At 43.7% G+C, this 22,857-nt stretch overlaps 1 protein-coding gene across 2 annotated transcripts in view; it reads left to right on the top strand.

Annotated features, from left to right (window-relative positions):
- The window catches only part of cpsf1 (cleavage and polyadenylation specific factor 1), a 162,773-nt gene that overhangs the window by 136,891 nt on the left and 3,025 nt on the right, over positions 1–22,857 (top strand). For both annotated transcript variants that reach the window (XM_043690937.2, XM_043690935.2), the window contains 4 exons: positions 522–588; positions 5,305–5,352; positions 18,120–18,275; positions 19,284–19,413. In XM_043690937.2, coding sequence (XP_043546872.1) covers positions 522–588; positions 5,305–5,352; positions 18,120–18,275; positions 19,284–19,413 — 401 coding nt within the window. The remainder of the gene's footprint in view (positions 1–521; positions 589–5,304; positions 5,353–18,119; positions 18,276–19,283; positions 19,414–22,857) is intronic.

Below are 22,857 nucleotides of genomic sequence, written 5' to 3'. Positions count from 1 at the left end.
GGACCTTTTTTCATGTGTGGTGCTGGGAGATGGTTCAAACTTGGAGATATTTCATGAAACCCCTGCCTATCTAGCCAGGGTTGTTGAAAGATCCTGAGGAGCACAGAATCTGATGGATATCTTGTCTTTTTTTAAAAAAACAAAAGCAAAATATTGTAGATTCTAGAGACATGAGACAAAACTAAAAAGTGCTAGAGAAACTCAGCACATCTGGTTTACATCTGTGGAGGCAGAATCAGTGTTATCATTTGAGTACAACTCTGAAGAACAGTCATTGGACGTGATATTAACTTTTCTTTCTCAACTGATGCCTCCGGACCCAAACTTCTCCAGCATCAGGTTTTAGATAGTTAATTGGATGGCAGAGAGAGCCTGATGATTGTGTAATTTTGTGATGGTCAAAGGTTGACATACTCCGCTGAAAAGGAAAATACTTTGAACATTCTCCATGTGGATTGATGTTGTATGCAAGTGTTTTTTTCAGAGCTCACCTGTAATTGTTAATGTCACTTGTCCCCCAGGACCCCAAGCTTTTGGAAGTGTATAGCATAGAATTTATGGTGGACAGCTCTCAGTTGGGATTCCTTGGTAAGTTACTCTCCAGACTTGTTATAGCAGATCATTGACCATTGTTTTTATTCACTCATGGGGTGTAGGTGTTGCTGACTGGGCCAGCATTTACTGCCTGTCTTTAGTTGCCCTTGGGTAGATGGTAGTGAGCTGCCTTCCTGAATTGCTGCAGTCCATATGCTGTAGGTAAACCCCCAATGCCATTAGGGAGAAAATTCCAGGATTTTGACTAAATGACACTGAAGGAACGGTGATATATTTCCAAGTCGTGGAGATGTACAGCATGGAAACAGACCCTTTGGTCCAACACGTCCATGCCAACTAGATATCCTAACCTAATCTCGACCCATTTGCTAGCATTTTTGCCATATCCCTCTAAACCCTTCTTGTTCATCCACCCATTCAGATACCTTTTGAATGTTGTAATTGTACCAACCTCCGTCACTTCCTCTGGCAGCTTATTCTATCTTTGTACCACCCTCTGTGTGAAAAAGTTGCCCCTTAGGTCCCTTTTAAATCTTTCTCCTCTCACCTTAAACCTATGCCTTCTAGGTTTGGACTCCCCCAACCCATGCAAAAGATTTATTCACTCTATCCATGCGCCTCATGGTTTTATAAACCTCTGCAGAGTCACACGTCAGTCGCTGATGCTCCAAAAGAAAATAGCCCCAGCCGATTCATCCTCTCCCTATAACTCCAAACCTTACAACCCCGGCAACGTCCTTGTAAGTCTTTTCTGAATGCTTTCAAGTTTCACAACATCCTTCCTATAACAGGGAGACCAGAATTGCACGCAGTATTCCAAAGTGTCTTAACCAATGTCCTGTACAGACGCAACATGACCTCCCAACTCCTATACTCAGTGCGCTGACCAATAAAGGCAAGCTTACCAAATGCCATCTTCACTATCCTGTCTACCTGTGACTCCATTTTCAAGGAACTATGAGTCTGCACTCCAAGATCTTTGTTCAGCAACACTCCGCAGGACCTTACCATTGCTGTATAAGTCTTGCCCTGATTTGCCTTTCCAAAATGCAACACCTTTTCCAAAAAAAACTCAAATCAGGTTAGTGAGACATGATTTCCCAAGCACAAAGCCATGTTGACTGACTTCTAATCAGGTAAAAACAATGACTGCAGATGCTGGAAACCAGATCCTGATGAAGGGCTTTTGCCCGAAACGTCAATTTTACTGCTCCTCGGATGTGCCTGAACTGCTGTGCTCTTCCAGCACTACTAATCCAGAACCTGACTTCTAACCAGTCCTTGCCTTTCCAAATACGTGTAAATCTTGTCCCTCAGAATCTCCTGCAACTTGCCCACCACTGTTGTCAGGCTCGCCAGTCTATTATATATCCCTGGCTTTTCCTCACCACCTTTCTCTTAAATAGTGGCATCACGTTAGCTAACCTCCAGTCTGGCACTCACCTGTGAGTCTCGGTGATACAATTATCTCAGCAAGGAACCCAGCAATTACCTCCCTAGCTTCCCACAAAGTTCTAGGGTACACCTAATCAGATCCTAGGGATTTATCCACCTTTATGCACTTCTTCCTCTGTAACATGGACATTTTTCAAGATGTCACTATTTATTTTCCCACGTTCTATATCTTCCACATCCCCGTCCACAGTAAACGCTGATGCAAAATACTTTTTTAGTATCTTCCCCCATCTCCTGCAGTTCCGCACATAGGCTGCCTTGCTGATCTTTAAGAGGCACTATTCTCTCCCTAGTTACTCTTTTGTCCTTTAATGTATATGTAGAATCCCTTTGGATTCTCCTTAACCCTATTTGCCAAAACCGTCTCATGCCCACATTTTTGCCCTCCTGATGTCCCTCTTAAATATACTTATGTTGCCGTTATATTCTTCTTGGTATTCACCCGATCCCAGCTGTTTATACCTGACACGTTTCCTTCTTTTTCTTGTCATTCAGCATTCCCTATACCTACCAGCCTTCCCCTTCCACCCCAACAGTAACATACCATCTATGAATTCTCGGCACCTCATTTTTGAAGGCCCCCCCCCCATTTTCCAGAAGATCCTTTATCTGCAAACATCTGCATCCAATCAACTTTTGAAAGTTCTTGCTGAATACTGTCAACATTGACCTTTCTCCAGTTTAGAATTTAACTTTTAGATCAGGTCCATCTTTTTCCGTCACTACATTAACACTAATAGAATTCTGGATCACTGGCCCTAAAGTGCTTCCCCATTGACACCTCACAGAGACGTCTATTGCTGCCTTTTCCAAGCTAGGTCAAGTTTTTTGCTCCTTCTGTAGTAGGTACATCCACATAATTATTCAGAAAACTTTCTTGTACAGGTTGTTCTGTTATAATGCACGTTTTATCAGCACCAATTCACTGTAATAGGATTGAATTGGGGGCGCTGTTTCTACAGTGCCCATGTTTAAATCGTGTGTTGGTTGTACCATGATTGTAGTGCCATCTCCATTTAAGTGCTGTTTCTAAAGGGTAATTTTTTTTATAACATGGGTTTGCAGAAGAACACAACCATTGTTTTATAGAAGAACTGACTGTACACGCTTAATGCATTTCTTTCCATCCAAGCCCTTAACACAATGGCAGTGCCAGTCCATGTTTGGAAAATTAAAATCCTGTACCAATCACAATTGATCACTTGGAACCTGGTCTAGCCCTGTTTACATTTGAGCAAGTCTTGGTACCAGAAACCTGGCTGTCAGTGCTACATGCCCCTGATTTTCCAAAACAGCATACTTGTTTGAGATGGGGATAACCACAGGGGACTCCTGCACTACCTGCCTGCCTTTTGTTACCTTTCACAGAGGTAACCCATCTACCTGACTGTATCTGGTTTTTCTACCTTACAGAAACTGTCATCCCTCTCACTCACCATCTGCTGTGAATTGCTCATTGCCTCTAACTGCTGTTCCAACTGGACCATGCAATCCGATAGGATTTGCAACAAAACACACTTACTGAAGACATAATCATCAGAACATTGAAATTCTTCCTAATCTCCCACGTCTAACAGAAAGGGCACATTACTCTACTAAAGGCTGTCTTTGCACCTTAACAATTTACAGGTCCAGAAAATGGCACAGTCTTACTGTTCTAAAAGCACTGCGCTAGGTTAACTTAGTATCTATATTTTATATTTTTTAAAAGGTTTAATAAAAAGACAATTTTTAATAAAACATATAATCAAAAAACCCATTCTACTCGCTATTGTAGATTTAAAAAAACACTTTTAAAAAAGGTACCACTTAGCTGTCCCTGCACTGAGCGCTCCCCCACACAAATTTCTCCAAGGTCAGTTGTAAATTTCACTGTTTGCTTATTTTTCTTGGAACAATTCCAAACAGAAGCAGTCAGCTATGAAGGTTCGCTGCCTGGTCAGACAGCTGTGCAGGTTCACTGAACCTTTTTTCACCTCTCACGTGGTACCTGCTGTCTCCCCTTCCCCCACTCTGCCCTCCCCCCCCCCCCCCCCCCGCCCTTCCCCCTGGTGCCCTCCGCCGCCCCTTCCGTCTCCCCCCCCCCCCCCCCCCCCCCCCCCGCCGCCCGTCTCTCCCCCCCCGCCGCCCGTCTCTTCCCCTCCCCCCCCCCGCCCGTCTCTTCCTCCCCCGCCCGTCTCCCCCGCCGCCCGTCTCTTCCCCCGCCCGTCTCTTCCCCCCGCCGCCCGTCTCTCCCCCCCCCCCCCCCCCGCCGCCCGTCTCCTCCCCCCCCCCCCCCCCCCCCCCCCCCGCCGCCCGTCTCCCCCCCCACCCCGCCGCCCGTCCTTCCCCTCCCCCGCCGCCCGTCCCCCTCACCCTTGGCCCCCCCCCCCTCACCCTTGCCCCCCCCCCCCCCCTCCTTTTTTGAAGTCCTCTTGTTTTGATCATTTTGATTTGAAGAAGTTCCAAGACAATGCGTCATCTTGTAAAACAATAATAACTGCTCCAAGAATTTGAGGACGTCAGCTCCAACACTGAAAATACCTCCAAAATAAACAGCAGCATCTCTGACCGCCACATTATCTCCCGTCCTCCATCTTGGATTGCCCAGAATTCACAAGTCAGGATGATGTGTGGCTTGGAGGGGAACCTGTAGATAGAGATGTTCCCATGTATCTGCTGCCCGTGTCCTCCTACTTAGAAGTTAACATCACTAACTCCCCCATTATCGGCATCATGGGGGTTTACCATTAACTAGAAGCTGATCTGGACTCACCATATAAATACAGTGGTGAAAAGAACCATCCAAAAGATAGGAATACTGTAGTGAGTAACCCATCTCCTTACTCCCCAAAGCCTGTGTGTTGTTGAGAAGACGCAAGTCAGGAGTGTGGTAGAATACTCCCCTGTTGCCTGGCTGGGTACAATTCCAACAACACACAAGCTTGACACCACCCAGGACAGGTGCTACACCCACAGGAATCCGCTCCCTCCACCACTTAGTAGCAGCAAAATGTACTATCTGCATGTTTCCCTCTGACCCACTCATCATCCTTCAGTTCATCATCCCTTCAGTGCTGTAGTGTCACAATCCTTAAAATCCCTCCCTACTGGCATTGTGGGTCTACTCACTGCACGTGGACTGCAGCAGTTCAGGAAGGCAGCTCTCGACCACCACCTCGTGGAAGATGAATGCTGACTGGTTAATGTCACCCCATCGAAAAGTAGCTATACAGGTTTTAAGAATTTGTGATATATTTGCATTTCTCTCTCTGAGGAACTGACCCTATATTTTTTCTTTGACTCTAATTTCAGTGTCTGACCGTGAGAAGAATCTCCTAGTGTATATGTATCAGCCAGAAGGTATGAATAAGTCCTTATTCCTCACTTTTTTAAAAAATTTCTCTCTTTTTCTCCGTCCTTGATCTATAAAGATACCATTGGCTAGTTTTGAAATATGACCTTCTGAAAATAATTTTAATACACACTGCAAATTGAATTGTTTCCTCTGTTATTGTATAATATACTCTTCTTTGGACTTAGTCCTTTCTCCTTGATCTCTGGGTTTCCCATGAATGCTGTCTATAATTGGGTTAAAGTTTGGAATTTTCATCTGTATCTGACCTAAAGCGTTAGTATATCTGAAAAAACTCTCTCCCAGCAGCGCACAGATCTTGTAAAACATTTTCAGTTCGAATGGTGACCACATATCAGAATGTACTGCTACTTCATTGGTGGTGAAACACAGTGGGACCATTTAGATTGTGGAAGATGTTAGTTGACAATCTGAGGCTTTGTAACCAGCTAGCAGTTCTCTTTTAAAGTGGCCATAGATTCCTTTAGAGAATGAAGCTTGGGAAATAACGATGGGCAATCAGGAAATAGCAGAAAAGTTGAATAATTAGGGACCTAGATTCAGTTTCAGCCTTGGACATCTGTGTGAGTGGAGATCGCACATTCTCCCTGTGTTTGCTTGGATTTCTGTTGGATGTTCCGGTTTCTTCCCACAGTTCAAAGATGTGCAAGTTAGGTTGATTGGTCATGCTAAATTACCCTGTAGTGTCCAGTGATGTGCGTGCTGCGTGGGTTAACTATGGTAAATATGGGTTTGCAGGGATAGGGTAGGATGCACTTTGGAGGGTCAGTGTAGTTTTGATGGGCTGAATGGCCTCCGTCTGTACTGTAGGGATTCTATGAAATACTTCACCTTACTCTTCACAGTAGAAAGCATTAATACCTTTCCAAAATGACTAAATGATTCAAGGGCAAAATGAGGAGAGGAAACAAGTTAGTTATTACCAGAGAAGAAGTGGTAGGGAAATTAATGGAGTTAAAGACCAATATTTCTCCTGAATGTTAGTGGATGTATCTGAGGATATTAGAGGAAGTAGCTACAGAGGTAGTGGGATGCAATGGTCATAATCTCAAGAATCCTTAGATTCTGGAAAAGTGCCAGAGGATTTTATTTTACTTTGAAAGTGAAGGAGACACAAAACAAGTCACTCTCGAACTGTAAGGTTCATATCTGTTATTGATAAAATGTTAGAGTCATTTATAAAGGATATAATAGAGCACTTATAAATGCATGATATAATCAAGCAGGGTTAGCATGGCTTCATGAAGAGGAAATTGTTTTGCTGTTCATCTCAAAATGACCTCCCATCTTCCAACATTTGACTTCACATTGTTATCCATCTACCAGACCCTTACCCACTCCCTTAACCGATCTATATCCCTCTGCACACTTTTCTCTACCACTCATGTTAGTTTCACGCTACACTTGGTCCCAACTCTAAATCATCAATGTGAATTGTAAACAATTACAGTCCCAACACTGATCCCTGAAGCACACCACTAGCCACTGATTGCCAACCAGAAAAATCATATATTGTTCTATGCGCTATATTGTTCTATGTTTATGTCATTGATCTTTGTCATTGTTGACAGGAGTAGTTCAGTCCTCGATGTTGCACCGACCTAATCTGAGCCCATAACCCTACACTATCCCGTCATCATCCATATGCTTATCCAAGGACTGTTTAGATGTCCCTAATGTGGCTGAGTTAACTACATTAGCAAGTAGGGCATTCCACGCCCTTACCACACTGAGTAAAAGAACCTACCTCTGATATTTGTCTTAAATATATCACCCCTCAATTTGTAATTATGTCCCTTTGTGCAAGCAGATGTCATCATCCTAAGAAAAAGACACTCTCTGTCCACCCTATCTAATCCTCTGATCATCTTGTATGTCTCTGTTAAATCCCCTCTTAGCTGCCTTCTCTCCAGTGAGAACAGACCCAAGTACCACAGCCTCTCCTCATAAGATCTTCCCTCCAGACCATGCAACATGCTGGTAAATCTCCTCTGCACCTTTTCCACTGCTTCCACATCCTTCCTGTAATGGCGCGACTAGAACTGCACGCAATACTCCAAGTGAGGCTGCACTAGCGTTTTGTACAGTTGCAGCATGACACCATAGCTCCAGAACTCAATCCCTCTACGAATAAAACCAGAACTGTACACAATATTCCAAGTGTGGCCGCACCAGCATTTTGTATAGTTGTCAATGATATTGCAGCTCCGAACTCAATCCCTCTATGAATGAAACCTAACACACTGTATGCCGCCTTAACGGCACTATCAACCTGGGTGGCAACTTTCAGGGATCTATGTACATGGACACCAAGATCCCTCTGCACATCCAGACTGCTAAGAATCTTTCCATTGACCCAGTATTCTGCCTTCCTGTTATTCTTCCCAAAGTGAATCACCTCACATTTAGCTGCATTGAACTCCATTTGCTACCTTTCAGCCCAATTCTGTAGTTTATCCAAGTCCCCCTGCAGCCTGCAACATTCTTCCACACTGTCCACTAATCCACCAACTTGAGTATCATCTGCAAACTTACTAATCCATCCACCTATGCCTGCGTCCAAGTCATTTATAAAAATGACAAACAGCAGTGGTCCCAAAACAGATCCTTGTGGCACACCACTAGTAACCAGACTCCAGGATGAATATTTTCCATCAACCACCACTCGCTGCCTTTTTACAGAAAGCCAGTTTCAAATCCATACTGTTAAATCACCTTTAGTCCCGTGCCTCCACATTTTCTCCAACAGCCTTTCATTTGGAACCTTATCAAAGGCTTTACTGAAGTCCATGTATACCAAGTCAACTGCCCTACCCTCATCTACATGCTTGGTCACCTTCTCAAAAAACTCAATGAGGTTTGTGAGACACGACCTCCCTTGACAAAACCATGTTGACTATCTGAAATCAAATTGTTGCTTGCTAGATGATTATAAATCCTATCTCTTATAGTCCTTTCCAAACCTTTTCCTACAGCAGACGGAAAGCTCATTGGTTGAGAATTACCTGGGTCATCTCTACTGCCCTCCTTGAACAAGGGCACAACATTTGTAATCCTCCAGTCCTCTGGTACTAAACCTGTAGACAATGACGACTCAAAATTCAAGGCCAAAGGCTCGTTCAATTCCTCCCTAGCTACCCAGAGACTTCTCAGGATAATCTCATCCGGCCCAGAGGACTTATCTGCTTTCACACCTTCTAGAATTGATAGCACCTCTTCTTACTAACCTCAATCCTTTCAAATCTAATAGCCTGTATCTCAGTCTTCTCCTCTACAATATTCTCTCCTTTTCTTGAGTGAAAGCAGATGAGAAATACTTGTTTAGTACCTCTCTGATCTCCACAGGGTCCACGCACACAACTTCCCACTTCTGTCTTTGACAGGCCTATTCCTACCCTAGTCATCCTTTTATTCCTCACATATCTATAGAAAGCTTTAGGGTTCTCCTTTATTCTACCTGCTAAAGACTGCTCATGTCCTCTCCCTGCTCTTCTTAACTCTCTCTCTCTCTCTCTCTCTCAATCCTTCCTAGTTACTCTGTAACTTTCCATCACCTCAGCTGAACCATCTCGCCTCAATGTCACATAAGCCTCCCTCTTCTGCTTAACGAGTAGTACAATTTCCTTAGTTAACCACAGTCCCATTAACTTATCACTACCTCCCTGCCTGACAGGGACATTTCTATCAAAGACACACAATATCTGTTCCTTGAACCAGCTCCACATTTCGATTGTCCCCATTTCCTGCGTTTTGCTGCTCTTTCTATGCCTCCTAAGTTTTGCCTAATCGCATTATAATTGCCCTTGCCCCACCTATAACTCTTGCCCTGTGGCACGTACCTATCCCTTTCCATTGTGAAATTAAATGTAACCAAATTCTGGTCACTTTCTCCAAAGTGCTCACCTACCACTAAATCATACACCTGGCCTGGTTCATTACCAAGCACCAGATCTAGTGTGGCCTCCCCTCTTGTCAGCCCTTCGACATACTGTGTCAGCAACCCCTCCTGTACACCTCTGACAAAAAGTGATCATAGAAAAGTACAGCTCAGAACAGGCCTTTTGGCCCACTATGTTGTGCCGAGGTTTAATCCTAATGTAAAATAAAATAACTTAACCTACGCACCCCTCAACTCACTGCTATCTATGTGCATGTCCAGCAGTCATTTAAATGTCCCTAATGACTCTGCTTCCACCATTACTGCTGGCAATGCATTCCATGCATTCACAACTCTGTGTAAAGAACCTTCTGCTAAAATCCCCTCTATAGTTTTACGATATTAGAAGAAAGGTATGACCCCTCGTGCCAGTCAGTCCTGCCCTGGGGAAATGTCTCTGGCTATTGACTTTATCCATGTGTCCTATCACCTTGTACACCTCGATCGGGCCACCTCTCTTCCTCCTCCTCCTCTCCAGAGAGAAAAGTCAGGGATTAGTCAACCCCTCTTCCTAAGGTAAGCCCTCCAGTCCAGGGAGCATCCTGGTAAGCCATCTTTGCACCCTCTTCAAAGCCTCTGTATCTTTCTTATAGTAGGACAACCAGAACTGGACACAGTATTCCAAATGTGGTCTCACCAGGGACTTGTAGAGCTGTAGCAAAATCTTGTGGCTCTTAAACTCGATCCCCCTGTTAATGAAAGCCAAAATACCATATGCTTTCTTATCAGCCCTATCCACTTGGGTGGCAACTTTGAGGGATCTATGCACTTGAACACCAAGATCCCTCTGATCCTCCACACTGCCAAGAATCCTGTCTTTAATCCTATATTCAGCATTCGAGATCAACCTTCCAAAATGCATCACTTCGCATTTATCCAGGTTGAACTCCATCTGCCATTTCTCAGCCCAGTTCTGCATCCTGTCTATGTCACGCTGCAGCCTACAATAGCCCTCGATACTATCAACGGCACCTCCAACCTTTGTGTCATCTACAAATTTGCTAACCCACCCCTCAACCTCCTCATCCAAGTCTTTTATAAAAACTACAAAGAGCAGAGACCCGAGAACACAGTCCTGCAGGACCCCACTCAACATTGACCTCCAGGCAGAATACTTTCCATCTACAACCATTCTCTCCCTTCTGTCAGGCAGACAATTCTGAATCCAGATAGCCAAATCTCCCTGCATCCCATACTTCCTGACTTTATGAATGAGCCTACCATGGGGAACCTTATCAAAAGCCTTGCTGAAATCCGTATACACCACATCGACTGCTTGACTTGTCACCTCCTCAAAGAACTTAATTAGATTTGAGGCATGACCTGCCCCTCTCAAAGCTGTACTGAGTGCCTTTAATCACGTATGTTGTTCCAAATAGTCATAAATTCTATCCCTCGGAATTCTTTCCAAAACCTTGCTGACTACAGATGTAAGTCTGACTGGTCTGCAATTGCCAGGAATTTCCCTATGACCTTTCTTGAAAAGAGGAACAACACTTGCCTCCCTCCAATCCTCCGGTACAACTCCCACGGAGTGTGAGGAAGCAAAGATCTTCGCCAGCGGCTTAGCAACCTCCTTCTCGCTTCCTGGGATAAATCTGGTCTGGCCCTGGGGATTTTTCAATCTTAATGTTTGCCAAAATTTCCAGCACATCAACTTCATCAATCTTGATCTGTTCAAGCCTGTTTCCTAGCTCCTCAAAGTTCTCATTCACAACAAGGTCCCTTTCCTTAGTGAAAACCGAAGCCAAAAACTCATTTAGGGCTTCCCCTATCTGCTCAGACTCCACACACAAGTTCCCTTCGCTATTCCTGATCGGCCCTACCTTCTCCCCGATCATTCTCTTATTCCTCACGTATGAGTAAAATGCCTTTGGGTTCTCCCTAATCCTTCCTGCCAAGCCTTTCTCGTGCCCCCTCCTGGCCTCCTCAGTCCATTTCTGAGCTCCTTTCTAGCAAGCCTGTAATCCTGTAAAGCTGTGCTAGTACCTTGCTTCCTCCACCTTGTGTAAGCTGCCTTCTTCCTTTTGATGAGAAGCTCCACTGTTCTCGTCATCCAAGGTTCCTTAATCTTACCCCTTCTTACCTGTCTCGGAGGAACAAATTTGTGCATCACTCGCAACAACTGTTCTTTAAACACTTTTCACATGTCTGCTGTGCCCTTTCTCTAGAACAATTCCTCCCAGTCTGTAGTTCCCAACTCCTGTCTGATAGCGTCATAATTTCCTTTTCTCTAAATAAATATCCTCTCTTGGTAACTGCTCCTTTCCCTCTCCCAAGGAATATGGTAAATGTGAGGCAGTTGTCATCACTGTCACCAAAGTGTTCCCCCACTGTGAAATCTGACACCTGTCCTGGCTCAGTGCTGAGCACCAAATCCAAAATGGCCTCTCCCCTTGTCAGCCTTTCTACATACTGAGTAAGGAAACCCTCCTGAACACACCTGACAAAAATGGCTCTGTCCAAATCATCTGCACTAAGGAGGTTCCAGTCAATATTGGGGAAAGTTGAAGTCACCCATAACAACAACCCTGCAACTTCTGCATTTTTCCAAAATCTGCCAGCTTATGAGTTCTTCAATTTCCCTACTGCTATTAGGGGGTCTGTGAAAAAAACCCCAATGAGGTGGCTGCTCCCTTGCTGTTCCTAACTTCCACCCATACTGACTCAGTAGACAAACCTTCCTCAACAACCTTCGTTTCTGTAGTTGTGATGCACTCTCTGATTAGCAATGCTACACCCCCCCCCCCCCCCCCTCCTCTTTTATCCACCCTTCTTGTTCTTTTTAAATGTTCTAAACCCTGGAACATCTAGCAACCATTCCTGCCCCTGTGAAACCCATGTCTCCATTATGGCCACAACATCATAGCCCCAAGTACTGATCCATGCTATAAGTTCATCACTCTTATTTCTGCCACCCCTTGCGTTAAAGCAGACACGCTTTAACTGATCCCTCTGTTTCATCATGTGAGAAACCTTCCCGATAGATTCACTACATCCTGTCACTTGCCCCTTCTCAGATATGTAGCTCTGATTCCCACCCCCCTGCCAAACTAGTTTAAACCCTCCCGAACCACATGAACAAATCTCCCACCCAGGACATTTGTGCCTCTCCAGTTCAGGTGCAACTCGTCCTTCATGTATACGTCCCACCTTCCCCAGACAGCATCACAATGGTCTCGGTATCTGAAGCCCTACCTCCTGCACCAGCCACATGTTAAGCTGCATTCCCTGACTCTTCCTCACCTCTCTGAATTGTGGCACCAGTAGCAAACCTGTCGGAACCATCCGATGACTGGAAATGCTATAACTCCAGTACAATGTTGGGGAAGTTAAAGTCCCATAATGACCACCCTGTTCCTTTTACTCCTCCCCCGAATCGATTTGCCAATCCTCTCCTCCACAAGCCTGTCATTGTGACCTCTCCTCTCTTGATTCTAACCTCAGCCCATACTACTTAAGTAGACAAGTCCTCGTCAAAAGTTCTTTTAGCCACTGTTATACACTGTTGACTAACAAAGCCACACCTTCCCCCTCTTTTATTGCCTTCCCTGATCTTATTGAAAGATTTAAACCCTGGAACCTGCAACATCCATTCCTGACCCTGCTTTATCCATGTTTCCAAAATGGCCACAACATCGAAGTCCCAGGTACCTATCCATGCTGCAAGCTCACCTACCTTATTTCGGACATTTCTGGCGTTGAAGTAGACACATTTCAAACCAGCTTGCTGTCTGCCAGCACATTCCTCTGAGCGTGAAATCCTGTCCCTGTCCTTCCTACCCTGATCCTCCTGTGTACTGGAACTACACCTCAGGTTCCCACCCTCTGCTGAGCTAGTTTAAACCCACCCGCATAGCACTAGCAAACTTCCCACCCAGGATATTAGTACCCCTGTGGTTCAAGTGAAGACTGTTTGTAGAGGTCCTATCTTCCCCAGAATGACCCCCAATTACCCATGTACCTGAAACCCTCCCACCTGCACCATCCCTGCACAAAAAAGGAGATTGAGCGGGGACTTGATTGAGGTTTACAAAATCATGAAGGGTATAGACAGGGTAGATAGAAATAAGCTTTTTTCCCCAGGGTGAAGGATTCAATAACGAGCAGTTATGCTTTCAAGGTGAGAGGTGAAACATTTAAGGGGGATACACGTGGCAAGTACTTCACACACAGGGTGGTGGGTGTCTGGAACGCTTTGCCAGCAGAGATAGTAGAGGAAGGCACGATAGATTCACTTAACTTGCGTCTGGACAGATGCATGAGTAGGTGGGGAGCAGAGGCATACAGATGCTTAGGAATTGGGCGACAGGTTTAGACAGTAGATTTGGATCGGCTCAGGCTTGGAGGGCTGAAGGACCTGTTCCTGGGCTGTAAGTTTTCTTTGTTCTAGAACAACTGTTTGTTCTCGCTCTCCGCTTCCATCCTAGCTCCCTGAAATCCTGCCTTGCATCTCTATCCCTCTTTCAACCTATGTCATTGGTATCTATGTGGACCATGACATGGGGCTAGTCACCTTCTCCCTTCAGGACCCCAAAGACACCATTCGAGACATCATGGACCCTAGCGCCTGAGAGACAACACACCAACCATGAAGCAGGGCTGCTGGGCCCAAAATGTTAAGTCTGATTCCTCTCCACAGATGCTGCCAGATATTCTGAGCTCTGCCAGAAGTTTCTGTTTCTGTTTATGAAAAATATACTGTCATTGGAGGCAGTCCAGAGAAAGTTCAGCAGGTTGATATAAGGAAAGGTTGAGTAGATTGGATCTGTACTCATTGCCATATAGAAGAATAAGAGGCAACCTTATTGAAACATTCAAGATTCTTGGGGAACATGACAGAGTAGATGCAGTAAGGTTGTTTCACCTTGTGAGAGAATCTGAAACCAGATGGCATAATCTCAGAATAAGGGGTTGTCTGTTTAAGACGGAGATGAGGGTAGAGAATATGTGGAATTCTTAACCCCAGAGGATTTTTGAGGCTGGGTCATTGTGTACATTGAAGGCTAAGATATACAGATGAGTTGAAGATTATCAGATTAGTCATAATCTCATTGGATTGTAGAGCAGTCTTGATGGGCTGAATGGCCTACTTCTGCTCCTACATCTTGTGCTGATATGGTCTTTATAAAAAATAAGCAGTTTGATTGCATCCTCCTCCTCCTGGCTGGAACCTATTTCAGTTAGCAGCCATAAAACAAATGCAGGGATTGGGGAATTTGGTCATATTGCATTAATCTCAAGCTCAGCAGGTTGAGTATCAAAGTTCCTGCTGATTATGCCACTCTGCTCGCTGTTAATTGTTAATTATTAAAAGCAGTTAGGCTTTTTAAATGCTGGCATGATTCACAGCCTGTTGACATCTTGTGCGTCAAACAAATGGAAAGACTGCTGTCCTCTCCTGCCCTCGTGTTGACTGTGGTGGAATGTCTCTTCAGAAAGCAGAGGCTTTGTTAAACAGTCACTGATCACTTGTGAGCCTTGGATGGTGTTTCACGTGGCTTTGTTCGCATGAAGCAGCAACCTAAGCCAACCTTCTATTCTACCAAATTGCACATGTACACAAGCGCTCTATAACAAGGAGAAATATGTGAGAACTAGAACTTTGGGGGGGGGGGTCATAATTTAAAAATAAAATGTCCAGTTAAGACCGAGAAGGAAACAATTTTTATTTGGAATTCCCTTCTTCAAATCGCAGAATATTTAAACATTTTTAAGACAGAGCTAAATGGATCCTTGATTTATCAGGGGTAGGCAGGAATGTAGAGTTGAAGTTAGCCATGATCGTATTGAATGACCGAGCAGGTTCAGCAAACTGAGTGCTCTACTCTTGTTCCACGTTCATATGAATGAGAAACAGAAGTATGTTTTTTGGCACTTCAAGTCTGCTCTGGTTATGTTCCAAATTTCAGGTTCCCCTCTATCTCCAAAAACCTTTGTTTCTACTCCTGCTTAACTGGAATCTGTCTAGCTCCATCTTAAAAATACTCACCCCACTTTCATGACCCTTCTGAGGCAGTGTGTTCCAAAGTTGCACAGCCCTCAGGAAAAAAAAGATTTCCCCTCACCTCTGTCCTCTAAGAGTGACCTCTAATTTTAAAACAACGGCCCCTACTTCTGGACTGACCCACAAAAGCAAACATCCTTTCACTGTCCCCCTTGTCAAGTTCATTCAGGATCTTCTAAACTTTAGTAAGAAGGCCCGTCTCACTTCTGAGGATTAGTGGGAAAAAAAGCTTAGTCTGTCCAGTCTTTCCTCAAGGTAGCCTCAGGCATCAGTCAAGAAAACTTCCTGTGAATTACCATCAGCACATTTGTTTGCTTCTGTAAATAAGACCAAATGGTACACAGTATTTGAGATGTGGTTTTTGTCAAGATCCTACATAAATGAAGAACAACCCCTGCTTTTATAGTCATTCACTCTTGTAATAAAGGCTTGTATGCCTTTAGAGTTTCTCATTATATGCTGTGCCTATATTCCATCCATTTGTCCCACATGGCAGATTGGTACAAAAACTAAAATCACATGGGATTCGGGGTGGGTTGGCTAGATGGATACAAAACTGGCTTGGTCATAAAAGACAGATGGAAGGATGTTTTTCAGAATGCAGCCAGATAACTAATGATGTTCCACAGGGATCAGTCTTAGGTCCTCTGTTGTTTGTAGTATATATAAATGATCTGGAGGAAACTCTGGGTGGTCTGATTAGCAAATGTGTAGATGACATGAAGATTGATAGAGTTGCTGATGGTGCTGACGATTGTGAAAGGATACAACAGGATATAGATAGATTGGCAACTCAGGCACAGAAATGACAGGTGGAGTTTAATCCAAACAAGTGTGAGGTGATGCATTTTGGAGGATTAAATTTAGGTGTGAATTATACTGCAAACGACAGAACCCTTAGTACCATTAGCATAAAGATGGATCTGGGCGGGCAGGTCCACAGTTCCTGAAAAGTGGCAACACAGGTGGCCAAGGTGATTAAGAAGGCAGATGGCATACTTCCCTTCATCGGGCGGGCCACGGAGTACAAGAGTTGGTAAACCATGTTGCAGCTATATAAAACCCTTGTTCAGCCGCTTTCAAGTATTGTGTGCAGTTTTGGTCGCGACACTACCAGAAGAATGTGGAAGAGTGCAGAGAAGGTTCACCAGGATGTTGCCTAGTCTTGAGGGCATTGGCTATGAGGTAAGGGTAAAAAGACTAAGATTGTTTTCACAATGGTGAAAAGACAGCGGCTCAGAGGAGACCTGATAGAGGTCCACAAAATTGAGAGGCATCGAATTGTTTTAGAATCCCTACAGAGTGGAAGCAGGCCCTCTGGCCCAACAAGTCCATACCGGCCCTTCGAAGAATAACCCATTCCTCCTACCCTAGCACAGCCAATCCACCCAAAGCTGCACATCTCTAGACTGTGGGAGGAAACCAAAACATTCGGAGGAAACCCACGCAAACACAGGGCAAACTCCACACAGACAATCACCAGAGGCGGGACTCGAACCCGGGTCCCTGGCGCTGTGAGGCAGCAGTGCTTACCACTGATCCACTGTGCCACCCCATGGATGGGATAGTTAGTCAGAGACCTTTTCCCAGAGTTGAAGTTTCAATTACAAGGGGACACGTTCTATGTGAGGGGGGGGGATGTTTAAGTGAGATATGTGAGGGAAGTTTTTCACGCAGAGGATGCACTGCCAGAAGAGATGGTGAAAGCAGGCACATTGAAGCGGCATCTGGATGGTTACATGGATAGGGAGGGGATAGAGGGAAACGGACTGAATAAGGGCAGAAGGTTTTTTTTAGTTTAGTTAGGGCATGATGGTTGGCACAGGCTTGGAGCGCTGAGGGACCTGTTCCTGTGCTATACTCTTTTGTTCTTTGTGATTCATGCATGGATGCTAGAAATCTGAAATCAAACCAGAAAGTGCTGGAGAAACTCAGCAGGTCTGGCAACCACTACAGGGAGAGGAACAGAGTTAACATTTCAAATCCGGTTACTCATCTTTGGAACTGAAAGGAGTTGGAAAATGGTGATTTTAATCATAGAAGGAGAAGAAAAATGAGTGGAACAGGTGATGAGGCTTCCCAGAGCAAAGATCAATGGGAGTGCTTCTGATGGTGAAGGAGTGATTGAGATCTAAAATGGGTGTAAATGATAGGTGTGAAATGGAGCATCTGAGTCGTCTTTACCTGATAGCAAAGCCAACAAGACAGGATAGTCCATTAACGAACGTTTTGTTATGTGTGCACGAGAAGCTATACATACTAATACATATCCTTTGCAGTCAGAAAGAACAAGTGCACACTTGTTTCAATTGAACAGTACAGGTCATGGCCATTTGCTGGTTCATTTCTCAGGGCAACATCTTGATCAATCAGACAACATGCTGGTTTAAAATTTAAACAAAGTTTGATTGTTAACTGGTGCATTCTCCATTGTAATGCCTCTACCATTCAGAGACCACTTGCAAGCAAATCAGTACAGGTAGTTTTTCTATAATGCACATTTTGTCAGCGTGAATTGGCTATAGTGTGATTGAATTGTGGATGCTGTTTGCAAACTTTTTATTGAATGGATTTTCCACAGCGTGATGTTCTACAGCGAGATTTCTATAGCAGTTTCCTGTAGTGAGCTTTTCTATAGCGTGATGTTGCAGAGGAACACAACTGCCGTGTTAAAAGCAGAACAACCTGTACTTTCCTCACATGGCATAGGTGCTGATTTTCTTGCAAAAATGTCTCTGAGAATGCAAGATGAAAAGCTTTGAAGAAATGTCTTTTCAGCAATGCACAAATCTCTGATTATTCTCTTTCAGCAAGGGAGAGTTACGGGGGGACACGATTACTGCGGAGAGCAGACTTTAACGTGGCCGCACATGTGAATGCATTCTGGCGGACACCGTGTCGTGGTGTTATGGATGGCTCAAATAAGAAAAATATGGCTTGGGAGAGCAAACATATTACGTGGTTCGGTGACTATCATTATACATTGTATTTGTACTGGATATGTTTAACTGTTGATTGATTAGCTAAAAACAGCGAATGGGTTGAATTCTTGTTTCTCTGTATAGATTCAGTTTCTGTCAGCAATGTTTTGGAGTCTTAGTTCTGTAGCATGGGAAAGGCCCTTTGGCCCATCATATCTGCATGGTTGCAATGCACCTATCTATTCTAATACTTGCCCTGTAGACCTGTATTCTGTGGTTGTTTCAAATAACCATCTAAAAACTATTTAAATATTGTGGCATTTCCCTCCTCTACTTCCTTTTCAAGCAATTCCAGATACTCATCAGCTTGGGTGAAAAATGCTTAAAGCCTCTCAAGACCACCTGCTGTTTACCTAATGCCCCCTGACGATTAACTTCTTAACTAAGGAGAAATGTTTCTTCCCAACTAGCCTTTATAATTTTGTATATCACAATTAGGTACCTCCTTAGACCACCTGTTCCCAGGAAAACCACCTCTCTAGGCGGTCTTCATAGTTGCACCAGTCCAGGCAATATTCTGGTGAATCTCCATTGCATCCTCTCTAGTGTTGTCATATCCGTCCTATAGTGTGGTGACTAGAATAGGAAGGAGTCCTGTCACCAATGTGTTACGCAGCTCCATCTGAACCTCCCTGGCCTTGTATTTGATGTTTTGACTAATGTAAAGCCAAGTATCCCTTACGTCATCTTGATCACGTTATCTGCCGGTCCTGTCGCCTTCATGGGTCAGTGGACTTGCACACCAAGCTCCCTCTGCTTTCTGTGGTCTTGCCATTCACTCAGTGTATTCCCTTGCCTTGTTAGTCCACGCAAAATGTCACCTCACTTTTTAGAATTACATTCCAATCACTTTTCAGCTTGTTTATATTGTCCACTAAGGTTTTCCTCTGTACTACTTAGCACATGACCCAGTTTTGTGTCATTAGTGAATTTAACTGATTAAATCTCCTATGTTCATTTTTATGATTTAATTATGCTCGATTTGTCTCTCAGCGACACTGGATGGCGGGATGGGACTTTTATTACCAATGCAGGAAAAGACATACCGGCGTCTTCTGATGTTACAGAATGCTCTCATCACGATGATTCCTCATCATGCAGGCCTCAACCCTAAAGCATTCAGGTAGGAAGAATGTAACTTTTCGCCCAGGTTTTTCCCCAAGTGGGGTTCTGAGCTGATGTTTTGGTGTTGAGCTCTTAGACAGTAGTAACTGTTAAAACTTGGATTATAATGGCTGTGCCCCTGCTTCCTCAGTTCCTACAGAGGGGTCATAAGAGAAAAATTGGGAAATACCGCTTTAGCTCCTCACACTTCAATATTGCTTTTCATAATTAATTTTCAAATTGTTATCATCTTCAAAAATAAATCCAGTATTTTTCGTCTAATTTATTTCAAACCTTGTCTTGCTGGCCAAATACAGGTTTAGCTTCTCTGTGAAAGCTGACTTGGTAAGATTCAATCTGAAAGCCTCTAAAACCTAATCAGATCGAAGTCTGTAAGTTTACTCGCTGAGCTGGAAGGTTTGTTTTCAGACATTTTGTCACCATACTAGGTAACGTCATCAGTGAGAGTCTCCGGTGAAGCTCTGGTGGTATGTCACACCCCTCTATTTATAGTCCGTGGTTTCTTAAGGTGGGTGATGTCATTTCCGGTTCTTTTTTTAAGGGCAGGTAGATCGGGTCTAAACCAATGTGTTTATTGATAGAGTTCCGGTTAGAATTCCTTTAAGAATTCTTATGTGTGTCTTTGTTTCACCTGTCCTAGGAGATGTGTGTATTGTCCCAGTCAAAGTGGTGTCCTTCTTTTGTCAGTGTATAGGACCTAGTGATAGTGAGTCGTGTATTTTGGTGGCTAGTTGGTGCTCATGTATGCTGGTGGCAAGTTTCCTGCTAGTTTGTCCAATGTAGTGTGTTTTTTACAGTTCTTGCATGGTATCTTGTAAATGGTGTTAGTTTTGCTGGTAGTATTTAATGGATCCTTTTAGTTTCATTAGTTGCTGTTTAAGTGTGTTGGTGGGTTTGTGGGCTGCCATGATGCCATGGGGTCGGAGTCGTCTGGCAGTCATTTCTGAGATGTCTTTGATACAAGGTAATGTGGCTAAAGTCTTTGGTTGCTTTGTAGAACATACTGCAATACAGTGCAGAACATGCCTTTTGGCCTTTGATGTTCCGCTGACCTGTGAACTAATCTGAGCCTATCACCCATGTGCTTCTCCAAGGATTGTTTAAATGCCCCTATTGTGGCTGAGTTAACTACATTGGCAGGTAGGGCATACCACGCCCTTACCACTCTGTGAGTAAAGAACCTGCCTCTGACATCTGTCTTAAATCTATCGCCTCTCAATTTTCAGCTATGCCCCCTCATACAAGCAGATGTCATCATCCTAGGAAAAAGACTCACTGTCCACCCTATCATCTTGTATGTCTCTATTAAATTGCCTTGTACTCTCCAATGAGAACAGATCCAAGTGTTTGCTTGTTTGGGTTTGTTTCTGAGGAGTTGGCAGATTGGGTGCCTGTTTTTCTTGAAAACATTGTGTAGGTATTTTTCTTTTTTTTTGTTGTTCTCGGGTGCTGCGGTGTGATGTAGCTTGTGGAAGTAATGTTTTGATGCAGCTCTGTTAGTGTTGGAATGATTTGCTTCTGAAGTTAAGTATTTGGTCTGTTTGTTGTTTTTCTGTAGACGCTGGTTTGAAGCTCTCTGTTAACTGTGCGTTCATCTGTCATGTCTAGGAATGGGAGTCTGTTGTCGTTCTCCTCTTTTGTGAATTTTATGCCTGTCAGGATATTGTTAATGGTGTTGTACGTTTCCTCTAGTTTGTTCCGTTTTGTAATGGCAAAGGTGTCATCCATGTAGCGGATCCAACGTTTGAGTTGAATAGATGGGAGGGCAGCTTGTTCACATCTCTGATATTGGTGATCCCATAGGTGTTCCATTGACTTGTTTGCAGGTTTTGTTATTGAAGTGAAGTGGGTGGTGAGGCACAGGTGATGCCTGTGTTTCTTTGGCCAGGTTGATGTTAATTGCTGTGAATAGGGCTGTAACGTCAAAGGAGACTATTATTTCAGCCTCTTCTATCTTGGTGTCTTTGGTGGTGTTCAGGAATTCTTGGGTGGAGTGAATGGAGTGGTGTGAATCTTCAATTAGGTTGTTTCGTTTTTGGTGGAGTTCCTTAGCTAGTCTGTATATTGGTGTCCCAGGTAGGGAAACTGTGGGTCTGAGGAGGGGATAGGTTTGTGTATTTTTGGTAATGTGTAGAAGCGTGGTGTGTTGGACCCATCTGGTTTCATATTTTGGAAGTCTCCCTTTCCTTTATTCCTGATGAAGGGCTTTTGCCCGAAACGTCGATTTTGCCTGTCCTCGGATGCTGCCTGAATTGCTGTGCTCTTCCAGCACCACTGATCCAGAATCTGGTTTCCAGCATCTGCAGTCATTGTTTTTACCTCTTATGGTCTGCTATGTTTCCTCTGAAAGACCTTTACTTTTTAACGTGGATTCAGATGCTGCAAGGAAGTCCTTTTTACTCACGTCTTTGTAGTTGTAGTTTAACCCTTGGACTAGGACTGCTTTTTCTGTATCAGTCAGTGGATGGTCTGAAAGATTTTTTAATCCAAACATCAGTGTTGTATGAAATGCATTTTTGTGTGAGGTTATCTAACTTAACTTGAAGTGCAAGTTTTTTTTCTTTTTCTATGTTTGCTGTTGTTTAAAGCTTATGGTATATTCTAATACACTTATCCATTCACAGTCTGTCATGTACTGAACAAAGTTTTTTGGCACGAAATCTCCTGGTTGTATTTATTGGAGTTGGTTGTGAACATTGTTTATTATTTCTTTAAGCATCCTGCGACTGTTTTGTTTGGCTAGTGGCAAAATGGTATCATGGTAGCCCACAAACCTACCAATACACTTAAACAGCAACTAAAGGATCCATTAGATACTACACCCAAAACGAACATCATTTACAAGATACCATGCAAGAACTGTTTAAAAAAAACCTCTACATCGGACAAACTAGCAGGAAACTTGCCTCCAGGATGCAGGGTATTAGCCACTAAAAAACACGACCCACTATCACTAGTTTCTGTACATACAAAGAAGGACACCACTTTGGGAAATGCACACTAAACCCAGGACAGGTGAAACAAAGACTCGCAAGAGAATCCTTAAAGGCATGGAATTCTAACCAGAACTCCAGGAATAAACACATCAATTTAGATCCTGTCTACCTTCCCTTGGAATAAAAACTGGAAATGACATCACCCATTTTAAGAAACCAAGCCCTATAAGTAGAGAGGCGGGACATACCATCAGCACCTCACCAGAGACTCATTGATTATGTTACCTAGTCATGGTGATGAAATGTCTGAAAACAAATCTTCCAGCTCAGCGAGCAAACTTACGCATCATCAACCTGAGCTATAAATCTTTTCAGAAATTGCTAATCTCTTGAAAATCAAAACTGACACCAAATTATTTTTGTATGTGGTGATTTCTAATGTTTCTTTATAGAAGAGGTATTAAAGATAGGGAATGGACTACTTTTTATAAATTATGTACCTCCCA

Source organism: Chiloscyllium plagiosum, unplaced genomic scaffold (assembly GCF_037043375.1).
Source record: "Chiloscyllium plagiosum isolate Xiang-an unplaced genomic scaffold, Cpla_swu_hap1 HiC_scaffold_5, whole genome shotgun sequence".
NCBI lineage: Eukaryota > Metazoa > Chordata > Chondrichthyes > Orectolobiformes > Hemiscylliidae > Chiloscyllium > Chiloscyllium plagiosum.
Note: the sequence above shows the minus strand (reverse complement) of the source record. Positions and strands in the feature narration are given on the sequence as shown.